This window comes from Notamacropus eugenii, chromosome 2 (assembly GCF_028372415.1).
Source record: "Notamacropus eugenii isolate mMacEug1 chromosome 2, mMacEug1.pri_v2, whole genome shotgun sequence".
NCBI lineage: Eukaryota > Metazoa > Chordata > Mammalia > Diprotodontia > Macropodidae > Notamacropus > Notamacropus eugenii.
The window spans coordinates 328,167,009-328,187,165 of NC_092873.1; the positions used below are offsets into that span (position 1 = coordinate 328,167,009).

Below are 20,157 nucleotides of genomic sequence, written 5' to 3' on the forward strand. Positions count from 1 at the left end.
GCTATGGTGAAGAATTCTTCTGAACTATGCAAATATGTAAAAGTTTTGCATTTGAGCTAAATAGCACTAGGAAGCTTACGTTTGATAATATGTATAGTACTAGGTTATCAAACCTCCTCAAAACAATCTATGTGGTTGCAGGTGTGAGGAAATGGAAATGTTAAAGGTGAAAGAACTAAAGATTCAAAATGATGGCCAACATACTGAGAGAAATAAGATTTTCATATGGGAAAAAAGATGCCTTTCAGAACGGCTGCTGAAGTGTATCTGATTTGGTTAAATGCAGTTTGGATGTGCAGCAACTTACGTAATAACTTCTTCATCTGAAATTACAGCTTCAATTTTCTGTTGGGGTTCTGCAAGCAAAGCATCTAGCCTTCGAACAGCACCTTGTCTGAACAACACAAGTGGTTCAGTATTTTGTACTGAATGTATCCTGTATACATCAGCAGACAGCTGCAGGAGAAACAATGTATGTTAATTTCATTCTTAATGAGTTTACAGTGGGAACACAAAACTATTTCAAATTAACCAATACTGCTTCCTGAAATTTCAGTATGATTACTAATTAGTTTTGTCAGCTTATGACTGCATTTCATTGAGTTACACTATCACTGAGCCACAAATTTGTGACATTATAGTTACAACTCCATAATCGGTAAATAACAACAGGAATTAACAAAGAATTACTTAAAAAAAAAAAATTCCCATAACTGCATTCGAACACAAAGAAGCCCGTATCTGGTTAAAACTCTTTTTCACTTTTCTTAAACCATCTACTAAATACATTCCTTCATTTTATGGTTAAAAAATCAATTAAGTTTTGTAACCTGCCTAAAGTTATATTGCTAATTACCAGCAAAAAGCTGGGTCTAGAACTTACTCCAGAGGGGAAAAAGTCAGCCCATTAGCACTAAGAGAATCAGTTTAAAGCAAATGTGAATTAAGAACTGTTCGTCGACTCAAAAAATAAATGTTTATCTCAGGTGAAAATCCTCACAAAGAAAATTAATTCACACATCTCATTTAAATTCAACTATTAATATTTCAAGTCATGTAATTTTTAGAGCAAAAAGGAACCTCAGAGCTCATGTAATCCAACTCTTTCATTTTATAGCTGAATAGAAGTTCAGTGATTTGCCCAAGTGACTCAATGGTAAGATAGGGTCTACAATCCAAGGTAGGTCCTGACTTCTTATCCCCTAGTCTTTCCATTACACCACGTAGTCTCTCTCCTAGCATAAAAGTTAAAGAAACGTCTAGATGAAATAAACCAATGGTGTGCCCAGTACAATATTATGAGACTTTTCTACCTTTACCTGAATAACACATCACTGATTCACATGTATGAGAGACAGAAAGTGGCATACTGGTTAGAGAGCTGGCCTTGGAATCAGAAGACCAGGACTCAAATCTTGCCTCTGAAACAGAGACCTACTCATTCAACCTCACAAGTGCCCCAGGCAACTTTAAGTTGCAGAGGAGTTGCTGAGCTGTGGAGAGCTTCCATTCCAGAAGTTGCTAACATGGGAAAATCAATATACCTAAGTTTTTCTTTGCTCCATCCCAAAATCTATATTTTAAAAAAACTTTTTTTGAATCTATTCATAATTTGGGTTTCTCTTAAAGTAGGATAGTCCTGGTGTTAACTCATAAACAGCTGTCCCAAAAGTCTTACAGGAGTTCAAAGTTTTAACAGGTTAAAGCATAAACAAATAATATAGCTATTGTCCAAATAGCCCAATTACATCTATGCTATTAATCCTTCAACTTACTGTTGCTTTGAACACTTTATCCAAATTCACATCTTCATTTTTCCATATTCTCAAAACCTAAAATAGAAAAAAAAATTATAACTGAATACCATTCACTATAAAACTACAGCATAAACATATGAACACATATTTGAACAGTTAAAATGTTATTTAAGTAGTACATCAAATTTTAAGAATCTGAGGCAATGTTAAAAGAATCTTCCAAAAATTTCTTTGAGGCACTTTAACTATAAGAGAAGTTGTTGATTTAAAGTAGAAAATTTAAAAAAATAAAACAAAAAAATAAAGTAGGAAGTTACTTATGAAGGATTCACTAATACAGATCAAAGGAAAAAATCCCACCTTATCGTCATGGACAACAACATACTCATCAGTTTGAAAGTTGCAAACGGCTGGACATGTTATAGTCTGACCTTGCTTCACTGACCAGCAACCCAATGGTTTCTGATCTGAAACCTAATTAAATAAAAATAAACACACAATGCTTAATATCATTACATTAAAAAACTCCAAAGCAAGGATATTTACAATCAACAAAGTAAATTGGAAACTAGCAATAGTAATGAAAAAGGACGTCTTCAATCGGACCCAGGCTAGACCAAGTTTAACTTCTTTTTCTATCCAAAATAGTACTTACATAGAGGCAACTGGTAGTACAATTCAAAGAGTCAGGAAGACCTAGTTCAAATGTAGTCTCAGATACTTACCATACTAGCTGTGTGACCCTGGTCAAGTCACTTCACCTCTGTTTGCCTCAGTTTCATCAACTATAAAATGGAAATAATAGCAGCACCTACCTCACACAGTTGTTGTTAAGATCAAATAACCTTGTAAAGTGCTTAGCCCAGTGCCTGGCACATTGTAGGTGCTCCATAAATGCTTATTCCTTTCCCTTCTGTAGCTATAGATATAGCTATATATAGGTATACAGCTGTAACTATAGATAGTTTTACTATTCAACAGCAGAATTCACTGTGCCTTCCAAATCCCTCAAAAGTTTCTAAATTTCTGGATAAAACCATTAGTAACCATATTACTGATGGAGGTCAAAGGGAAAGGTCTTACGTGGATAAAAATATTTATCAAAGAATTTTTTGAGGTAGTAAAGAAATAGAATGAAAGTGAGTTTCCATTAAGTAAGACAATGGCTAAACCACTGTGGCATATGAATGGTATAGGGAGAAATTTGGGAAGATTTCTATGAAACAGTTCACAGCAAAGCAAGTACAATACCCAAATAACCACAATAACATAAAAGAAAAGAATGCTTGCCAGTACAATGAATGACCAATCCTGTTCTCAGAGGACTGCCTATGTAGCCTGCTTCCTACCTCCAGAATGAGGTATACATTTTCAGAGATTGTTAATCTGTTGATTCATTTTTCTTAACTGTACATAAGTGATGGGGAGAGGAATCACTGGGAAGTGAAGCAGTGTTTTAAAATACATACACACACAAATTAAAAACACCTAGGATAAATAGAAGATGCAATGGTAAATCTTTCAGGGATAGATAATGCCATTTTCAAAACCTACTCTTTTCTTTTTTAATTAGGATGCCAGATTCTGTGACCAAAGAAGGTAAGAATCTGTACTAATTTCTTCAGGTGGCATAACAAGTAAACATAAGGAAACAAATATAAATTACACCTTTCAACAAATCAGCTACTGTAAAATGTATGTTCAGTTTTCTGGGCAAAAGTTATTTTTTCCTACAGGCCTTCTAAATCTGTAGAAAATCATTTAAAATAGAATCATTTAAAGTTGGATATGTTAAACATGCTCAACAGAATCCTTTTAGGTCTCCAGATTCCAGCTCCCCACTTCCCTTTGTAAAAATATTTTACTGTGAACTAAAAAATCATCAACAAACATGAACATTTCCATATACAAATAAGGCCATAAGGAGGGGATTTATATATGAAGTCATATATAATGCTATCATATATACTTGATATGCACCTATGATGACTTTCTGTCTATAGACTCTTCTGAACTTTTTTCTTGTTTTTGTATGTAAAAAATGTTTTATTGATGTCTTTTCTCAATTCTTTTTTTCAAAATCACTGACTAACCTCTCTCCTTCCATAAAAACTCAATCTTATAACAAGTAAGTAGTGACAAACAACTAAAAAAAGTAAGTAGCATTTGTTGCATCTAAAAATGGCTCTTCTGTACTTATAATATGATCACCTCTCCACTGAGATGTGGGAAATGTGTTTTATCATCAGTCTTTGGAGCTGTGATTGGTCACTGCATCAATAAGAGTTTTTAACTTTCTCCAAGTTGCTTGCCTTTACAATGTTGTGCTCATAAAATAGTTCTGGTTTGGCCCACTTCACTCTGCAGCTATTCACCTAGGTCTTCCCAGTTTTCTTTGAATTAATTGTCATGGGGTAATAATAATCTATTACATTAATATACTATAATTTGTTTGGTCATCCCATCAACTAATGGACATCAACTTTGTTTACAATTTCTATTATGTTTTTGTACCTGTCATTTTCCCCATTTCTTCCCATCTTCTCCCAGTAAACTGCCCTCCTGTCATCCCTACTCCTCTCACAATTCTTCAATTTTTTCCTACCTACTGGATCATCCACCCATTCCACCAGATGAAGCTTTCACAAGTTTGGGGTAGACACCCCCCCAACTCACCAATGGGTTTGAGAACCCTTGGTTACCCTTAACTTGGTTTGGCCTGTCTGCCGAAACAGTTTACCAGGGTGTGGCCGCTGCACATGCTGCAGCTTTTTGGAGCCACAGGTGAGAGTTAGGTGGAAGACGTGAACACCAAAGGTGGAAAGAGCCCCGAAAAGGGCTCAGCAGCCATCACACCACACTCCCTGAACACACCCTACACCAAATTTATGGGCCAAAAACCTATGGTACATCACAACTACTCGGTGTTGATGGAGCCACATTGATTAGTGATAAGGACATGATCCTAGAGATCAGCTGAACACTTCCATAGTGTTCTCAACAGACCATCATCAATCAATGCTGAGGCCACTGACCATATACCTCAGGTTGAAGTCAATCCCTCCTTAGCTAAACGCATTTTGTTTCAGGGTTAGGGTTTTGAGGGCCATTAGCCTCCTTTCATGTGGCAAAGCACCTGGTGATGATTCTATTCCAGATGAGATTTACAAGGTAAGGGGACCATGCTCATACAAAAGCTGACTGAAATTTTCCAGGTTATGGCAAGAAGAGGTTATCCCCCAGGAGCTCAAGGATGCTTCCATTGTCCATCTCTATAAGGGTAAAGGGAATAGATTGTCCTGCCACAATCACAGGGGGATTAGTTATTGCTGGCAAAATTCTTGCTAGAGTCCTCCTTAATAGGCTGATCCTTTACCTGGAAGATGGGAATATACCTGAAAGCCAGTGTGGCTTCAGAAAGAGCTGAGGAACAGTCAATATGGTGTCTGCTGCCTGACAACTCCAGGAGAAATGCCAGAAGGAGAACAGAGGTCTGTACACAATGTTTTTAGATCTGACGAAGGCTTTTGACACTTAGTCGTGAGGGTTTATGGAAAATTATGCCAAAATCTGGTTGACTGAAGAAGTTCATCAATATTGTACGTCAATTTCATGATGGCATGTTTGCCCAGGTTCTGGATAATGGACAAAGCTCTCATGCCTTTCCAGTCACCAATGGAGTGAAACAGGGCTGTGTGCTTGCTCTCATGTTTTTTTAGCATGATGTTTTCAGCCATGCTGACAAATGCTTTCAATGAGGATGAACATGGCATCAAGGTCAACTACCGTATTGATGGCTAAGTTCTTCAATTTGAAAAAATTACAAGCCAAGACCAAAGTGGAGGGGGTGTTGGTGCATGATTTTCTGATTGCAGATGATTAGGCATTCAATGCAGCTTCTGAAACTGAGATGCAACAAAGTATGGATCAATTCTCTGCTGCCTGTGCTAATTTTGGCCTAATAATTAACGCCATAAAAACACAGGTGCTCCATCAGCCACCACCACACCATCCATATGTGGAACCATCAGTTACAACGAATGGAGAAATTTTGAATGCTGTGGATAAATTCACTTAGCTTGGCAGTGTATTTTCCAGATGTACACATTGATAATGAGGTTGATGCATACACTGCCAGAGCTAGCTCAGTGTTCGGGATGCTCCAAAGAAAGTTTTGGGAGAGAAGAGGTGTTAGACTGAATACCGCATTGAAGGTCTACAAGGCCATTGTGCTGACCTCATTGTTATATGCTTGTGAAACATGGACAGTCTACCAGTGCCATGCCAGGAAACTGAATCGCTTCCATTTGAACTATCTTAGGAAGATTCTGAGGATCACCTGGCAGAATAAGGTACCAGACATTGAGTCCTTGCTCAAACTGAACTGCCAAGTACTGAAACTATGCTTCAGAGAGCACAACTCTGATGGGCTGGCCACATTATTTGAATGCAAAATGTACACTTGCCAAAAAGACTATTTTATGGAGAACTTGCATGGGGCAGGTGATCACATGGAGGCCAGAAGAAACAATACAAGGATACTCTCAAGGTCTCTCTCAAAAACTTTGGATTTGACTGTGCAACGTGGGAGACACTGGCACAGAACCGCTCAGCATGGTGTGCTATGCTCTTTGAGCAAAGCAGAATTGAGACAGCACAAAGTAAATGCAAGATGCGCAAATTTGGGATATCCATTCCAAAATTTCTTATGGACTATCTGTTTCCAACCTGTAGTAGAGCATCTCAAGCTTGTATCGATCTGATCAGCCACAGTCGGACACACTGAAATTTCACTTTACAATGGTGATGTCATTTTGGTCCTCTTCAAAAGAGGAAGGACAACAACCAACCAACCTACTGGATGCTGCCCAGCTGCCTAAAAACATCTCCATGTCTTTCCCCTTCTCAAAATAACTCACTTGGTCAGACCATTCCCAATAGGTATTGTCCTATGCTTCCCTTTCCTTTCCTGGCTAACCTCCTTGAGAAAGTCATCTACAATCAGTTCCTCCAATGCCACTCTTCTCAGTGGCTTCCAACTTCACTGTTCACCTGAAATTGTTCTCTCTAAAGTTATCAATGATCTCTTGTCAAACCTAATGCCGTTTTCTCAGTCCTCATCCTTCTTGACTTCTCTGCAGCTTCTGAAAACTGATGATCCTCTCTTCTGCAGATTCTGTTTTCTAGGTTTTTGTGACATTACTCTTTCCTGTTTCTCCTCCAACTTGGCTGATTGCTCCTTCTCAGCCTCCTTTGCTGGATCTTCCTCAAGTCATGTGGTTATTTCCCTAAACAAACCTCTATCCTGGGACCTCTTTTTCCCCTATATTTGATAATCTCATCAGTTCCTAATGGGTTAAATTATCATTTCTATGTAAATGATTCTCAAACCTATTTATTCAGTCCTAACCTGAAGTCTAGCATCACCAAATGACTATGAAATATCTCAGACTAGATTTCCCATACTCAATATGTCTAAAACAAAACTCATTATATCTTTGCCTCCAAAGTCTCCCTTCTTCCCAGTTTCTCTATTACTGTGGAAGGTACTACCATCCTCCCATTTAGCCTGGATCTCAACCGTGGTGTCATCCTCATCTTCTGATTTGAACTCACCTCACATATACAATCTGTTGTCAAGTTTCTAGCCTCATAACAACTCTCACGTATGCTTCCATTCACATAGTTTTCCTGTAGGTTTCTTCATCTCTTGCTTGGACTACTGAAATGCCGGTCCCCTTGCCTCAGGTCTCTCAACATACAGTTCATCCTCCACTCAACTGTTAAAGTAATTTTCCTAACGCACTGGCCTGACTATATCACCCAGTCAAAAAACCAGAGTAGCTCCCTATCATCCACAGGATGAAATATAAAATCTTCTGTTTGGCTTTTACCTTTACCTTTTACCAACTGGCCACCTCCTACCTTTCTAGTCTTCCTACTCCCCTTCACGTAAAGTATAATTCAGGGACACTGGACTACTTGATATTCCCTCAAATAAAGACACTTCATTTGTTTTCACTTACTTTCTCCCATTGCTTTCCTGCCTCACCTAACCTCCTGGCTTCCTTCAAAATCCAGCTCAAATCCTAACTCCTGGAAAGGTTCTTTTCTAGTCTTCCTCCCTTACCCAATTTTGCAACTGCTAATGTCTTCTCTCTGAAATTATCTTCCATTTGCAGTTGTATATACAAATCTTGCATGTACGTAGTTACTTACATGTTATCTTCCCATGAGATGTGAGCTCTTTGAAGGCAGAGGCTGTTTTTGCCAACCTTTGTATCCCTACACATACTTAGCACGGTGCCTGGCATATACAGAATAAGGATTTAATCAATGCTTGCTGACTGTCTGGTTTTTCTTCTGTTCTAACAGCTTAGCGCTGAACTGAAAATTCTTACCCAAGCACTAATAATACAAAAAGCATCATCTGACTGTGAACCCTTCCATCCTGCAAGAAGAGCAGTTTGCTCAGCATAGTTAAAGCAAACCCATATTCTGGCCACATCTGAAAACGGTCACTTATTAAAGCACCTACTAGGTACCAGGCATATGCTAATCACCTGGGGATACAATGAGAAGCCAACAGTCCCTGCCACAGAGGAACTCACAATCTGACAAGAAGACAACATGCAAACAACTATGTACAAACAAGATATATATACACAATAAACTGGAGAAAATTTCAGAGAGAAGGCACGAACATTAAAGGGGACAGAGGGGAAAGGAACTAGGAAGCCGGGTGACTGGCTCATCCACTGGGAGGGAAGGGAGGAAAGGAAGAAGCACTTATTAAATACTTCCTATGGACCAGCACTGTGCTAATCAATTTACAAATATTATCTCATTTAATTAAACGGAATGATTAGAATCAAAGGAGTTTAACAGTAACTGGAGGAGAATTTTGGTCCAATTTTAGCAGAGAGCACTGCCTCTTTGTGGACAGAGGGCTTGAGGGTGGGGGAAAATGCCACACAGCCAAACCTTAGTATCCCCAGTGCTTTGCAGATTTCTCAAAACATAGTGTTTCAATAGATTCTTGTTGACTAAAAACAGTGCCTGGAACACAGTAAGCACTTTAACAGATTCCTGTGGACACAGCACAGTGCCTGGCACACACTAAGGGCTTTAACAGATTCTTGTTGACATAATACAGTGCCAGGCACACACTAAGGGCTTTAACAGATTCCTGTGGACACAGCACAGTGCCAGGCACACACTAAGGGCTTTAACAGATTCCTGTTGGGCACACAACAGTGCCAGGCACACACTAAGCGCTTTAACAGATTCCTGTGGACACAGCACAGTGCCAGGCACACACTAAGCGCTTTAACAGATTCCTGTTGACGTAATACAATGCCTGATACACAGATCCTTCAGACGTAGCATGGGGTCTGGCACACAGTAAGTACTTTATTAATAGATTCACGTGGCCTAGGCACCGTGCCCAGTACGTGGTAATCGCGTAATTACTTCTTTTTTATTGACCCTGGGTCGCCACTGGACACCCGGGGTGGGAGGAGAGACAGCAGAGAAGCAGAAACACCGCGAGGGGGCCGGGAGCGTGGAGCCCGCGTGGAGCCGGCCCGCGTGGAGCTCCGGCCGCCAGGCAGCGAGGGGCCCCGGCGGCGGACAGGGGATCGAGCAGGGCTCGCAGCCGCCCCCCACCCCCCCAGCCCCAGGCCCACGACCCTTCCCTCCACGCCTTCCCGGAGGCCCCCGCCAGGCTCCGCAACCCCGAGGGTCCCCGGCGGGGCCGGCCGCCGCTCCGCCCCCTAGCCCGCGGCGGGCTTGGCTCACCTTGTAGAGGATGACGGTCCTGCCGCGGTCAGTGACCAGGAACAGGTCGGCCTTCTGTCCTTGCTCGACACCCAGCAGCCCATCGAGGCCGGCGCCCGGCACGAGACCACCCAGCACAAAGTCCTCCTCCAGGACCGCCATTTTAGGGGAACCTGGCTTCGTTCCCGCTTCGCTCTCGCGAGAATTGAGGGAGAGGCCAATGGGGAGAGGCGACTGGCGAACGGCGCGACCCCTAGCGGATGGGGAGGGAAACTGCCGTCACGCCAGGCTCGGGGTTTCCCCTCCGCTAAGTCAGTCCGCTCTGGTGCCTTCAGGCCAGGGCAAACTCCGGAGTTGCGCTTGGGTTGCGAGATCAGCCCTCTTCTTCTGTGGGAAAGCACAACCCGGCGAAGTGGATGGGTGCTGCTTTTAACCTCAGGAGGGCTCGGGTTCAAAAGCAGTTTGCGCTTTGGAGTCGGAAAGGCTTGGGTTCAAACGTAGCCTCAGACACTTACTAGCAGGGTGACCCTGGGCAAGTCACTTAACCCCTGTCTCCGTTTCATCTGTAAAACGGGGATAACAGTAACATCTGCCGCCCAGGGCTGTGGTGAAGATGAGTTGAGAAGCACGTGTGAATGGGAGACAGTCTCAGAGGGAAGACACTAGAAGGGGATGGAGGAGGGAAAGGGGGAAAGGGCTCCTGCAAAAGGTGGGATTGAGCCAAGGCTTGAAGAAGCCCAGGATAATGGAGAGGAGAAGAGGAGGGAGATGGAGCATTTCAGGCATGGGAGACCACCGGGGAAAAGTCCAAGAGCAGGAGATGGAGTGATGCCTCTCAGGCATCCCATAGAGTAGGAGAAGTAGTGTTCCAGAAGACTGGAAAGTAGGAGGGGGCCAGGTTGTGAAAGGATTTACTACCAAGTTAAGGATGTTCTGTTTCCTCTTGGAGGTGATAAGGAGTCATTATCAGACCTTGCGCTTTAGACAAATCACTTTCACAGCCAAATGGAGGATGGAGACTGCTATCCTCAGTGTTTTGGTTGAACCTATAAATACACCTTCGAATTCATCAAACATTTTAAAAGCACCTATTAATTAATGGAAATGCAAAGTTAAACTTCTGTAGTTAACATTCCAATCTAGTCGGGGGAGAGGGTGGACGTAATGCATCATGGAAGTAAGTATAATACTTACACAAGATAGAATGTGATTAGCACAAAGAAGAAATCTAGACAAAGTAGTGAAGAAAACTTGAAAAAGGAGAGAATATTTTCAGTTGGAGGGGTGAGGGAAAACTTTAAAAAGGAAGTGGCACCTAAGATGGCTTTGGAGAAATAAAAACAATTTTGTTATACAGAGATATGATGTGAGTTCCAGCCATCGGGAGTGACTTGTGGAAATTCAGAGGCCAGAGAGGAAGATGATAGGACAAGATCCAGGAAAAAGCTAGTTATCAGTAAATATTTATTTAGATATCACTATGTTCCAGGCACTCTGCTAAGTGCTAAAGATACAAAGAAAGGTTAAAAACAAACAAACAAACCAAACAGTCCCTGCCTGGAAGGAGCTCACAGTCTAATGGGGTTGGGGGGAGCAGAGAAGAGGAAGGATATACAAATAACTATGGCACAAACAAGTTATGTATGGGATAAACTGGAAACCATTCAAATCTAAGGAAACATGTATTGACTCATTACATAGCCTGGGGTTACCATATACTGTACCCAAGTCTATGGTTTGGACTAGATTCAGTCCTAGCTTAAGCTCCCTTTTCTCATACTTTGGGGTTTCTTAAAAGCCCCTCATCCTGGCCCTCCTAGAGATGTAACTTATAGATCCCATCTAGGGAGCTCCCAAAATGGTGAAAATAAAAAGGATGCTCAATGTACAATTCGAACCAGGTATGGGACAGTTAATTTATTCCTCCCCACCCCAGATTTATTCCTCTCCAAATGCCAAAAATAATAGATTCACAAGCAACACATTAACAAAACAGGATTCAGTAACTTCATGTTGTAACTACTGTTACAACCTGCATTGATACTTAAATCTTATCAGAACATAAAGCAGTTTGTAGGACTACAGAGTAGGCATTTACATTTCACATTGGCTCTGCACCACCCAAATCTCTTCCAGTATACATTTACTGGTAAAATGACCAAGCTTTAGAAAACTGGGGAAAAAATTGTATAAAGTGTTTCTCAGATAAAGCTCTCAGATCTCAAATATATAGAGAACTTTGTCTAATATGAGTCATTTGTCAGTTGATAAATGGGCAAACAATATGAACAGGCAGTTTTCCAATGAAGAAATCAAAACTATGTATATATGAAAATAATGCTCCAAATCATTATTGATTAGACAAATGCAAATTACCAACAGCTTTGGGATACCATCTCACACCTATCAGATATGCTAAAATGATAGAAGGGGAAAATGACAACTGTTGGAAGAGAAGTGGAAAAATTGGGATACTAATACACTGTTGGTGGAATTGTGAAGTGATCCAAACATTTTGGAGAGCAATCTGGAACCATGCCCAAAGAGTTATTAAACTGCCTATATACCCTGTGACCTAGCAATACCACTATTAGATCTTTTCCCCAGGGTGATCAGGGAAAAAGGAAAAGACCCTATATGTTCCAAAATACGTATAGCAGGTCTCTTTGTAGTGGCAAAGAACTGGAAATTCAGGAGATGCCTGCCAACTGGGGAATGGCTAAACAAGTTGTGGTATATGATTGTAATGAAATACTGCTGTGCTCTAAGAAATGATGAGCTAGTTGGTTACAGAAAAACATGGAAAGACTTACATAAAATAATGAAGAATGAAATGAGCAGAACCCAGAGACCATTGTCTACAGTAACAGCAATATTGTTCAAAGAACAACTGTGAATGATTAAGTTATTCTGAATATCATAGATATTCAAGTCAACTGCAAAGGACATATGAAGGAAGATACTATCTACCTCCAGAGAAAGAACTGATGAATAGAAGTATGCATAATATGGTTCTCTCTTTCTGTGTCTCTCTGTCTCTGTCTCTGTCTCTGTCTCTGTCTCTCCCTCTCTCCAGATCTATATCAAATGGTGGCCAAGTGTTTTAAAGTTTGCAAAGCACTTTAAATCCTATCTATCTCATTTGATCCCCACAACAATGCTGTGAGATAGATGCTATTATTATCCCCATTTTACAGATGAGGAAACAGAGACCCAGAAAGGTTGTGACTTGCCTAGAATCATAAAGCTATCTGGAGGATTTGAACTCAGGTCTTCTTGACTGTAAGTCTGGTGCTATGCCACCTAACTGACATTATCAAGTAATGTGCTACAGAGACAAAAGTAGTATGATCTCTATTGCTAGATAAGCAGAAAAATATATAACAAACACAGAAAGGAATGGACGGAGAAGCAAAGGGAATAAATTGGGAAACAACTATTATATACATTATGCCTGCAGAAATGATTTCAGTAGAAGTATTTGTAAATTCATATTTATTTAGTTTTATTGCTATTTAAAGTTAAGTGAATAATAAATTATTTTTTAATTGAAAGAGGTAGAAGTGGAGGAGCCAAGATGGTGGAGTAGAAAGATGCACGTATACTAGCTCTTTCCCCACAGCCCATTAAATACCTGTAAAGAAAGACTCTTAACAAATTCGAGAGCAGCATAAGCTACAGAACAACAGAGTGGAGGAGATTTCTAGCCCAGAGTGACCTGGAAGGCTGACAGGAAATGTCTGTTGCACCAAACACAGAGCAGAGCCCAGCCCAGCCTTGGTGGGGCTCTGGCAGGAGGAAGCAAGCAGGCCTTGGAGGCAGAATCCCCAGTTGCAGTAGCAGCAATTTGCAGATCCCTCAACCCACAGGTGCCAAAGGTCAGTGACAGGGTTTTTTTCAGCTGACCAAGAAGGGAGAAGGGCCTTTTCATAGCTCTGGCCTCAGGTGATGGCAGCAGCCATATCGGGCAGGTGGCAGCAGCTTCCACATCAGCCCCTACAGTAGCACGCATCCATTGTTGGATGGTAAAACCCCTCGAGGCACTGAGCTGTTGATTCTTTCCTCAACCCTGTGTAGAGACCTTGCCCCGTCTAACACTCCTGAGGGATTTGAGCAGCTGATCTTTATCTCACACTGAATGGCCGCCCTGCCCCTACAGCTTATCTGAATCTCAGCTCCCAGTGCTGTCTTGGTGGAACTGGAGGCAAGGTGGTTGTGAAGAGGAAACTCTATTACTCTGGGCACAAAAATTTCTATTTGCTCCCAGACCAGTGTACATGCTTGATTGTACCACCTTGGAGGAACTGAGATCTTACAGACCCCCAGAGTATACCCTACTCTTGACAAAGGACCCAAAAGTCAAGTAACTGGTTGGGAAAATGCCCAAAAAAGGGGGGAAAAATAAGACTATAGAAGGTTACTTTCTTGGTGAATAGATATCTTCTCCCATCCTTTCAGATGAGGAAGAACAATACTTACCATCAGGGAAAGACATAAAAGTCAAGGCTTCTGTATCCCAAACATCCAAAATAAATATTCAATGGTCTCAGGCTATGGAAGAGGTCAAAAAGGATTTTGAAAATCAAGTAAGAGAGATGGAGGAAAAACTGGGAAGAGAAATGAGAGAGATGCAAGAAAAATCATGTAGAGGGTCAACAATTTGCAAAAGGAGACCCCCCCAAAAAATGGTAAAGAAAATAACACCTTTAAAAATAGGCTAACTCAATTGGCAAAAGAGATCCAAAAAGCCAATAAGGAGAAGAGTGCTTTAAAAAGCAGAATTAGCCAAATGGAAAAGGAGGTTCAAAACACTGAAGAAAATAGTTCTTTAAAAATTAGAATGGAACAGTTGGAGGCTAATGACTTTATGAGAAAACAAGAAATCACAAAACAAAACCAAAAAAATGAAAAAATGGAAGATAATGTGAAATATCTCATTGGAAAAACAATTGACCTGGAAAATAGATCCAGGAGAGACAATTTAAAAATTATGGGACTATCGGAAAGCCATGATCAAAAAAAGAGCCTAGGCATCATCTTTCATGAAATTATCAAGGAAAACTGCCCTGATATTCTAGAACCAGGGGGCAAAATAAATATTGAAAGAATCCACCAATCACCTCCTGAAAGAAATCCAAAAAGAGAAACTCCTAGGAACATTGTAGCCAAATCCCAGAGTTCTCAAGTCAAGGAGAAAATATTGCAAGCAGCTAGAAAGAAACAATTTGAGTATTGTGAAAATCAGGATAACACAAAATCTAGCAGCTTCTACATTAAGGGATCAAAGGAAGTGGAATATGATATTCCAGAAGTCAAAGGAACTAGGACTAAAACCAAGAATCACCTACCCAGCAAAACTGAGGATAATACTTCAGGGGAAAAAATGATCATTCAATGAAATAGAGGACTTTCGAGCATTCTTGATGAAAAGACCAGAGCTGAAAAGAAAATTTGACTTTCAAATACAAGAATCAAGAGAAGCATGAAAATATAAACAGGAAAGAGAAATCATAAGGGACTTACTAAAGTTGAACTGTTTACATTCTTAAATGGAAAGACAATATTTGTAACTCTTGAAACTTTTTTCAGTATCTGGGTAGTGGGTGGTATTACACATACACACACACGTACACACACACACACACACACACAGAGCCCAGGGTGAGTTGAATAGGATGGGATCATATCTAAAAAGATGAAATTAAGCAGTGAGAGAGAAATATATTGGGAGGAGAAAGGGAGAAATGGAATGGGGCAAATTATCTCTCATAAAAGAGGCAAGTAAAAGACTTTTCAGTGGAGGGAAAAACAGGGGAGGTGAGAGAGAAAACATGAAGTTTTCATCACATTCAACTAAAGGAAGGAATAAAATGCACACTCATTTTGGTATGAAAACCTATCTTACAATACAGGAAAGTGAGGGAGAAGGGGATAAGCAGGGTGGGGGGAGGATGATGGAAGGGACGGCAATGGGAGGAGGGAGCAATTAGAAGTCAATACTCTTGTGGAGAGACAGGGTCAAAAGAGAGAATAGAAGAAATGGGGGGCAGGATAGGATGGAGGGAAATATAGTTAGTCTTACACAACACAACTATTATGGAAGTCATTTGCAAAACTACACAGATATGGACTATATTGAATTGCTTGCCTTCCCAATAGGAATGGGTGGGGAGGGAGGGAGGAAGAGAAGTTGGAACTCAAAGTTTTAGGAACAGCTGTTGAGTATTGTTCTTGCATACAACTAGGAAATAAGAAATACAGGTAATGGGGTATAGAAATTTATCATGCCCTACAGTATAAAAGAGAAGATGGGGATAAGGGAAGCAAGGGATGTTAGAATGGAAGGCAGATTGGTAATAGGGGTAATTAGAATGCTCGGCATTTTGGGGTGGGGGCAGGGGAGAAATGGGGAGAAAATTTGGAAGTCAAAATTTTGTGGAAATGAATGTTGAAAACTTAAATAAATTAATAAAAAAAAGAGAAAAAAAGAAATGATGAGCAGGATGTTCTCAGAAAAACCTGGAAAAACTTGCATGTGCTGATGGAAAATGAAATATACTGTGTACAAAGTAGCAGCAGTATTGTAGGATGATCAGCTGTGAATGTCTTAACTATTCTCAGCAATATAATGATCCAAGACAACACTGAAGGACTTTTGATGAATGACACTATCCATACCCGAAGAAAGAACTGATGGTGTCTGAATACATACTGCAGCATACTTTTTAACTTTCCTTATTTTTATTGTCTTTTTTCTGAGTTTTTTTTCACAGAGTGACTAGTATGGATTTATTTTGCATAGCTACACATGTATAATCTATATTGAATTGCTTGCCTTCTCAATGAGGCTAAGTGGGTAGGGAAGAAGGGAGAGATTTTTGGAACTCAAAGTTTTAAAAACAAATATTAGAAATTGTCTTTATATGTACCTGGCAAAAAATACTAATAAAAGGTAAAAAAAAATTTTTTAAAAAAAGAAAGAGGTAGAAGTTTTTCATCCATACCATCATTTCAATTAAGGGATCACGGAAGACTCAGATTGTCAATTCAGGGAACCTTTGACTCAGGCCACATGCCCCCTAAGTTCTCCAGAATGGCCCCACTCCTAGACTATATCAATCAACAGTGCGTTAATCAACAGTGTTGATGTATAAGCAAAGAACACTGATTAGGTGTCAACTCAGGTAGTGACCTCTGTGTCACTATAGCTTGCTGTCATTTATATTGTGTTTTAAGGTTTGAAAAATACTTTACAGATATCTAATATTATCCTCACAACAATCCTGGGAGATAGGTGCTATTATTACTCCCTTACAGGGGTAATCTGAAGCAGGGCAGCTAGGTGGCACAGTGAATAGAGTGCAGGGCCTGGAGTCAGAAGGACTTGCCTTCAGGAGTTCAAATCTGGTCTCAGATTACTGTGTAACGCTAGGCAAGTCACTTACCCCTGTTTACCTCAATTTCCTCATCTGTAAAATGAGCTGAAGAAGAAATGTCAAGCCACTCCAGGATCTTTGCCAAGAAAATCCCAAATAGGGTCATGAAGAGCAGGTGTCACGACTGAAAGATTGAACAATAAAATCTGAGACTAGTTAAGTGTCTGAGGCTGAATTTGAACTGATCTTCCTGACTCCAAGACCAGTGTTCTATCCACTTTACCACAGTTGTTAAACATATTTGATATCAGTGAAGCCCATAGCATATCTCAGAGTGCAGGCAGCTGAGGTCCAGGGTGAATGGAGTTGGAGCTACCATTTCAGAAGTGAGACTAGACCTGTTACTGATTTGCACCTGATCCTGTGTATCCTTCAATAAATACCCCAAGCCTTGCAAAATGTAAATCTTTCTCATGTCATACCTAGCACCATGTTATTCAAACCCAAGCACTGACAGGCTAGCTCATTAGACTAATAGAATTGCTCAACAAAGAAAGTAGATACTATCTGTACCTAAAGTTTGCATTTCAAAATTAGTGAGGATAATCCTGAAACAAGAACATTTTATGTCCTTCCCTGATTTATTTCCCTCCGCCTACCTCCCAATTCTTTAGTGAAAGCAGAAGGCCAGGGCCAACCAGGCCCTTTATACCAAACTACATCAACACCAGTGATTCTCCCCTCTACCCTCTCTGCTCCCATACCCCACCCCACATGCTTCCCACACAACACACACACCTCCAGCCACATACAAGGAGCAGGTAAGAGTGATCAAGTCTGTGTATTTCTGAATCTTATCGAAAACCACATCTCTTTAAGACTGTGAGCTTTCTTAGTCTTCTACCACACACTATTGCACCCATGAATAACCATCTTACACTACCAGTTTCTCCCCCCATGCCTGTATTAATCAATTACACACTATCCCTAAACTATCCCCAACTTCCTAATCCTACTCAGTCCGTTGCCCTACTTCCACTACGCCCTTTGTACTTCCTTCTATTCTATGACAAATTTTTCTTGCATACTCTATCTACTAAACTTTGCTGAGACCTGTCTCTTCCTTGACAATGGTACAACCCTAATCATCCTCTATATCACCCACTGTACTTAGAAATTAAATTGTATGTTATTTTTTATTTATTTTGTTATACATTTCCCAATTACATTTTAGCCTCGTTCAGGCCACACTTTGAAGTTTTGCCGACTTTGGGTTGTGAATTCTATTTCACTGCTAATCAGCTACAATATATGCATTCCATCTCTCCCTATGCCTTGCCTCTCCTAACCCCATTGTTCACCTTCACTGAAACCTCCAGTCATTCCATCCCTCTGTTTTCTCAGGTCATTCCTGTGTGTGAACTGATTTGATGTTTTTCTGTTTCTAATCTCAATTATAGCTAATTAAGCTCTTTGTAATCCTCTGCTCTTGAAACTCTATTACCCTGGTCCTATGCCATCCTTTGCCAAATCTCTACCCTTGACTGCTTACTCAGGAGCCACTAAATGCATCTCGAAGAATTCATACATGACTGGATATGTGATACATTCATGTTTTCCAACTTTGGGCCTTTGCCTCAAGGCAATCCTTTTATTCCTTCTTAGTTAATTCTGTCTCATTTCTACAGAGGCTATTCCAGACATTCTCTTCCTTTTTCAAGCCTTTACACCTTCCTTTCCCTTCTCTATCTCACCAGAGGAGTTACTTTACTGAGACAACTGAGGCCATTTGAAACGAGCTTCCTCTTCTCTTCTTTCATCTCAAAACCTCTTGACATTATTCCTCCATCACCATTCTCCCCTCCTTTTCTTCAGTCTAAGAATGAGATAACCCTTCTCTTTGTCAAGGTCAACTTTTCTACATGTGCCTCCATCTCATCCCCTGCCATCTTTTCCACCACATTGTAATCTTAATCTTTTCCTTTCTCTAATATTCCACTTCTCTTTAGTTACAAGATCCTTCCCTACCATCTTCAAATCTTACCAAGCCTTCCTTAGTCTTCAAAAACAACAACCCTCCAATAGACTACCATCCCCTCAAGCTATTGTCCTATATCTGTACTCTCCTGTTCTAAACTCCTCAAAACAGATGTCTATACTTGCTGTCTTCATTTTGTCTCCTCTTACTCCTCAGTCTTTTGCAATCTGGCTTTCTACTTGGGTACTTTGAAACTGCTCATTCTGAAGCGATCAATCATCTTTTTATTCCCAAATCTGCTTTTCCTTTTTTAGTCTTCAGCCCTCATCCTGCTGTAGTTCCCTCTGTCCTAGGCCTCTTCCTCTTCTTTTTCTATACTACTCTCCCTCAGTGACCTTATTTATCAATTCCGATGGGTTTGGAACCCCATCAGAGTTGATAAATCTTGCCGTTTCTACCCCTACAACTTTCCCATCTGATTCTTTTGGCCCATTTATTCTAGAGTTCCTTGTAAGAAGACTCCCTCTTTTCACCATTGGATCTTTCTCTGACACATTATGGTTGCCTAATTAGCATATCAGAACCTCAGTATTCTTTATTCACCCCACTTGGGTAGGATTGATTTGATATTAGGCCTTGGCCATACATAACCTTTGACTTAGAACTGGGGAAAGAAGGGAGCATTCTGCCCTTGTTTTCTATGTAAGATCCTGCCATGGCCAAATTTCCACCTGAGGATGATCCATTCTGGTAGCATTCCTTCTTTCTCTTTTACCTAGATCAAGACTAGTGAGTTTGCCGGAACTTTATGTCTTTCAGTTATCCTCTCCAACCCCCATCAACTCATAATTAGGACCAGTGAGGGACACCCCTTCTTTCTTACCGCCTTAATTCACATCCTTGTCACTTTTCACCAGAATTATTGCTTACAACCTGATTGGTCTCCCTGCCTCCAGTCTTCTCTCCCTTTAATCCATCCTCCACCATGCTTCCAAAGTGATTTTCCTTAAGCACAGATCTGACAATTTCACTTCACCCCTTTACTCATTTAACTCCAATGGTTAGTTCTTATTGATAGCCTATGAATTTTCTTTATTAGCAAAATATCACTTCTTTTTCACTTTTATGGGAACTTTTCTCATACAATTTTCAAAAATGTTAGTCAAATTCATTTATTTCTTCAATATTTTCTGGAGCCCTAATAATTCTGAGGTTTTCTTTCTTGATCTCCAGATCTGTCAGCTTCATCTGCTTTTTTTTTTCATTG

At 40.4% G+C, this 20,157-nt stretch overlaps 1 protein-coding gene across 1 annotated transcript in view; it reads right to left on the reverse strand.

The window, feature by feature from the left end:
* NOL11 (nucleolar protein 11) overlaps positions 1-9,737 on the reverse strand; it is a 32,553-nt gene extending 22,816 nt beyond the window's left edge. Inside the window, exons 1-4 of the mRNA XM_072645454.1 lie at positions 9,558-9,737; positions 2,118-2,231; positions 1,776-1,832; positions 308-456 (exon numbers count right to left, since the gene is read on the reverse strand). Of these exons, the coding sequence (XP_072501555.1) occupies positions 308-456; positions 1,776-1,832; positions 2,118-2,231; positions 9,558-9,698 (461 nt within the window). The 5' untranslated portion in view covers positions 9,699-9,737. The remainder of the gene's footprint in view (positions 1-307; positions 457-1,775; positions 1,833-2,117; positions 2,232-9,557) is intronic.
* Positions 9,738-20,157: the final 10,420 nt, after the last annotated feature.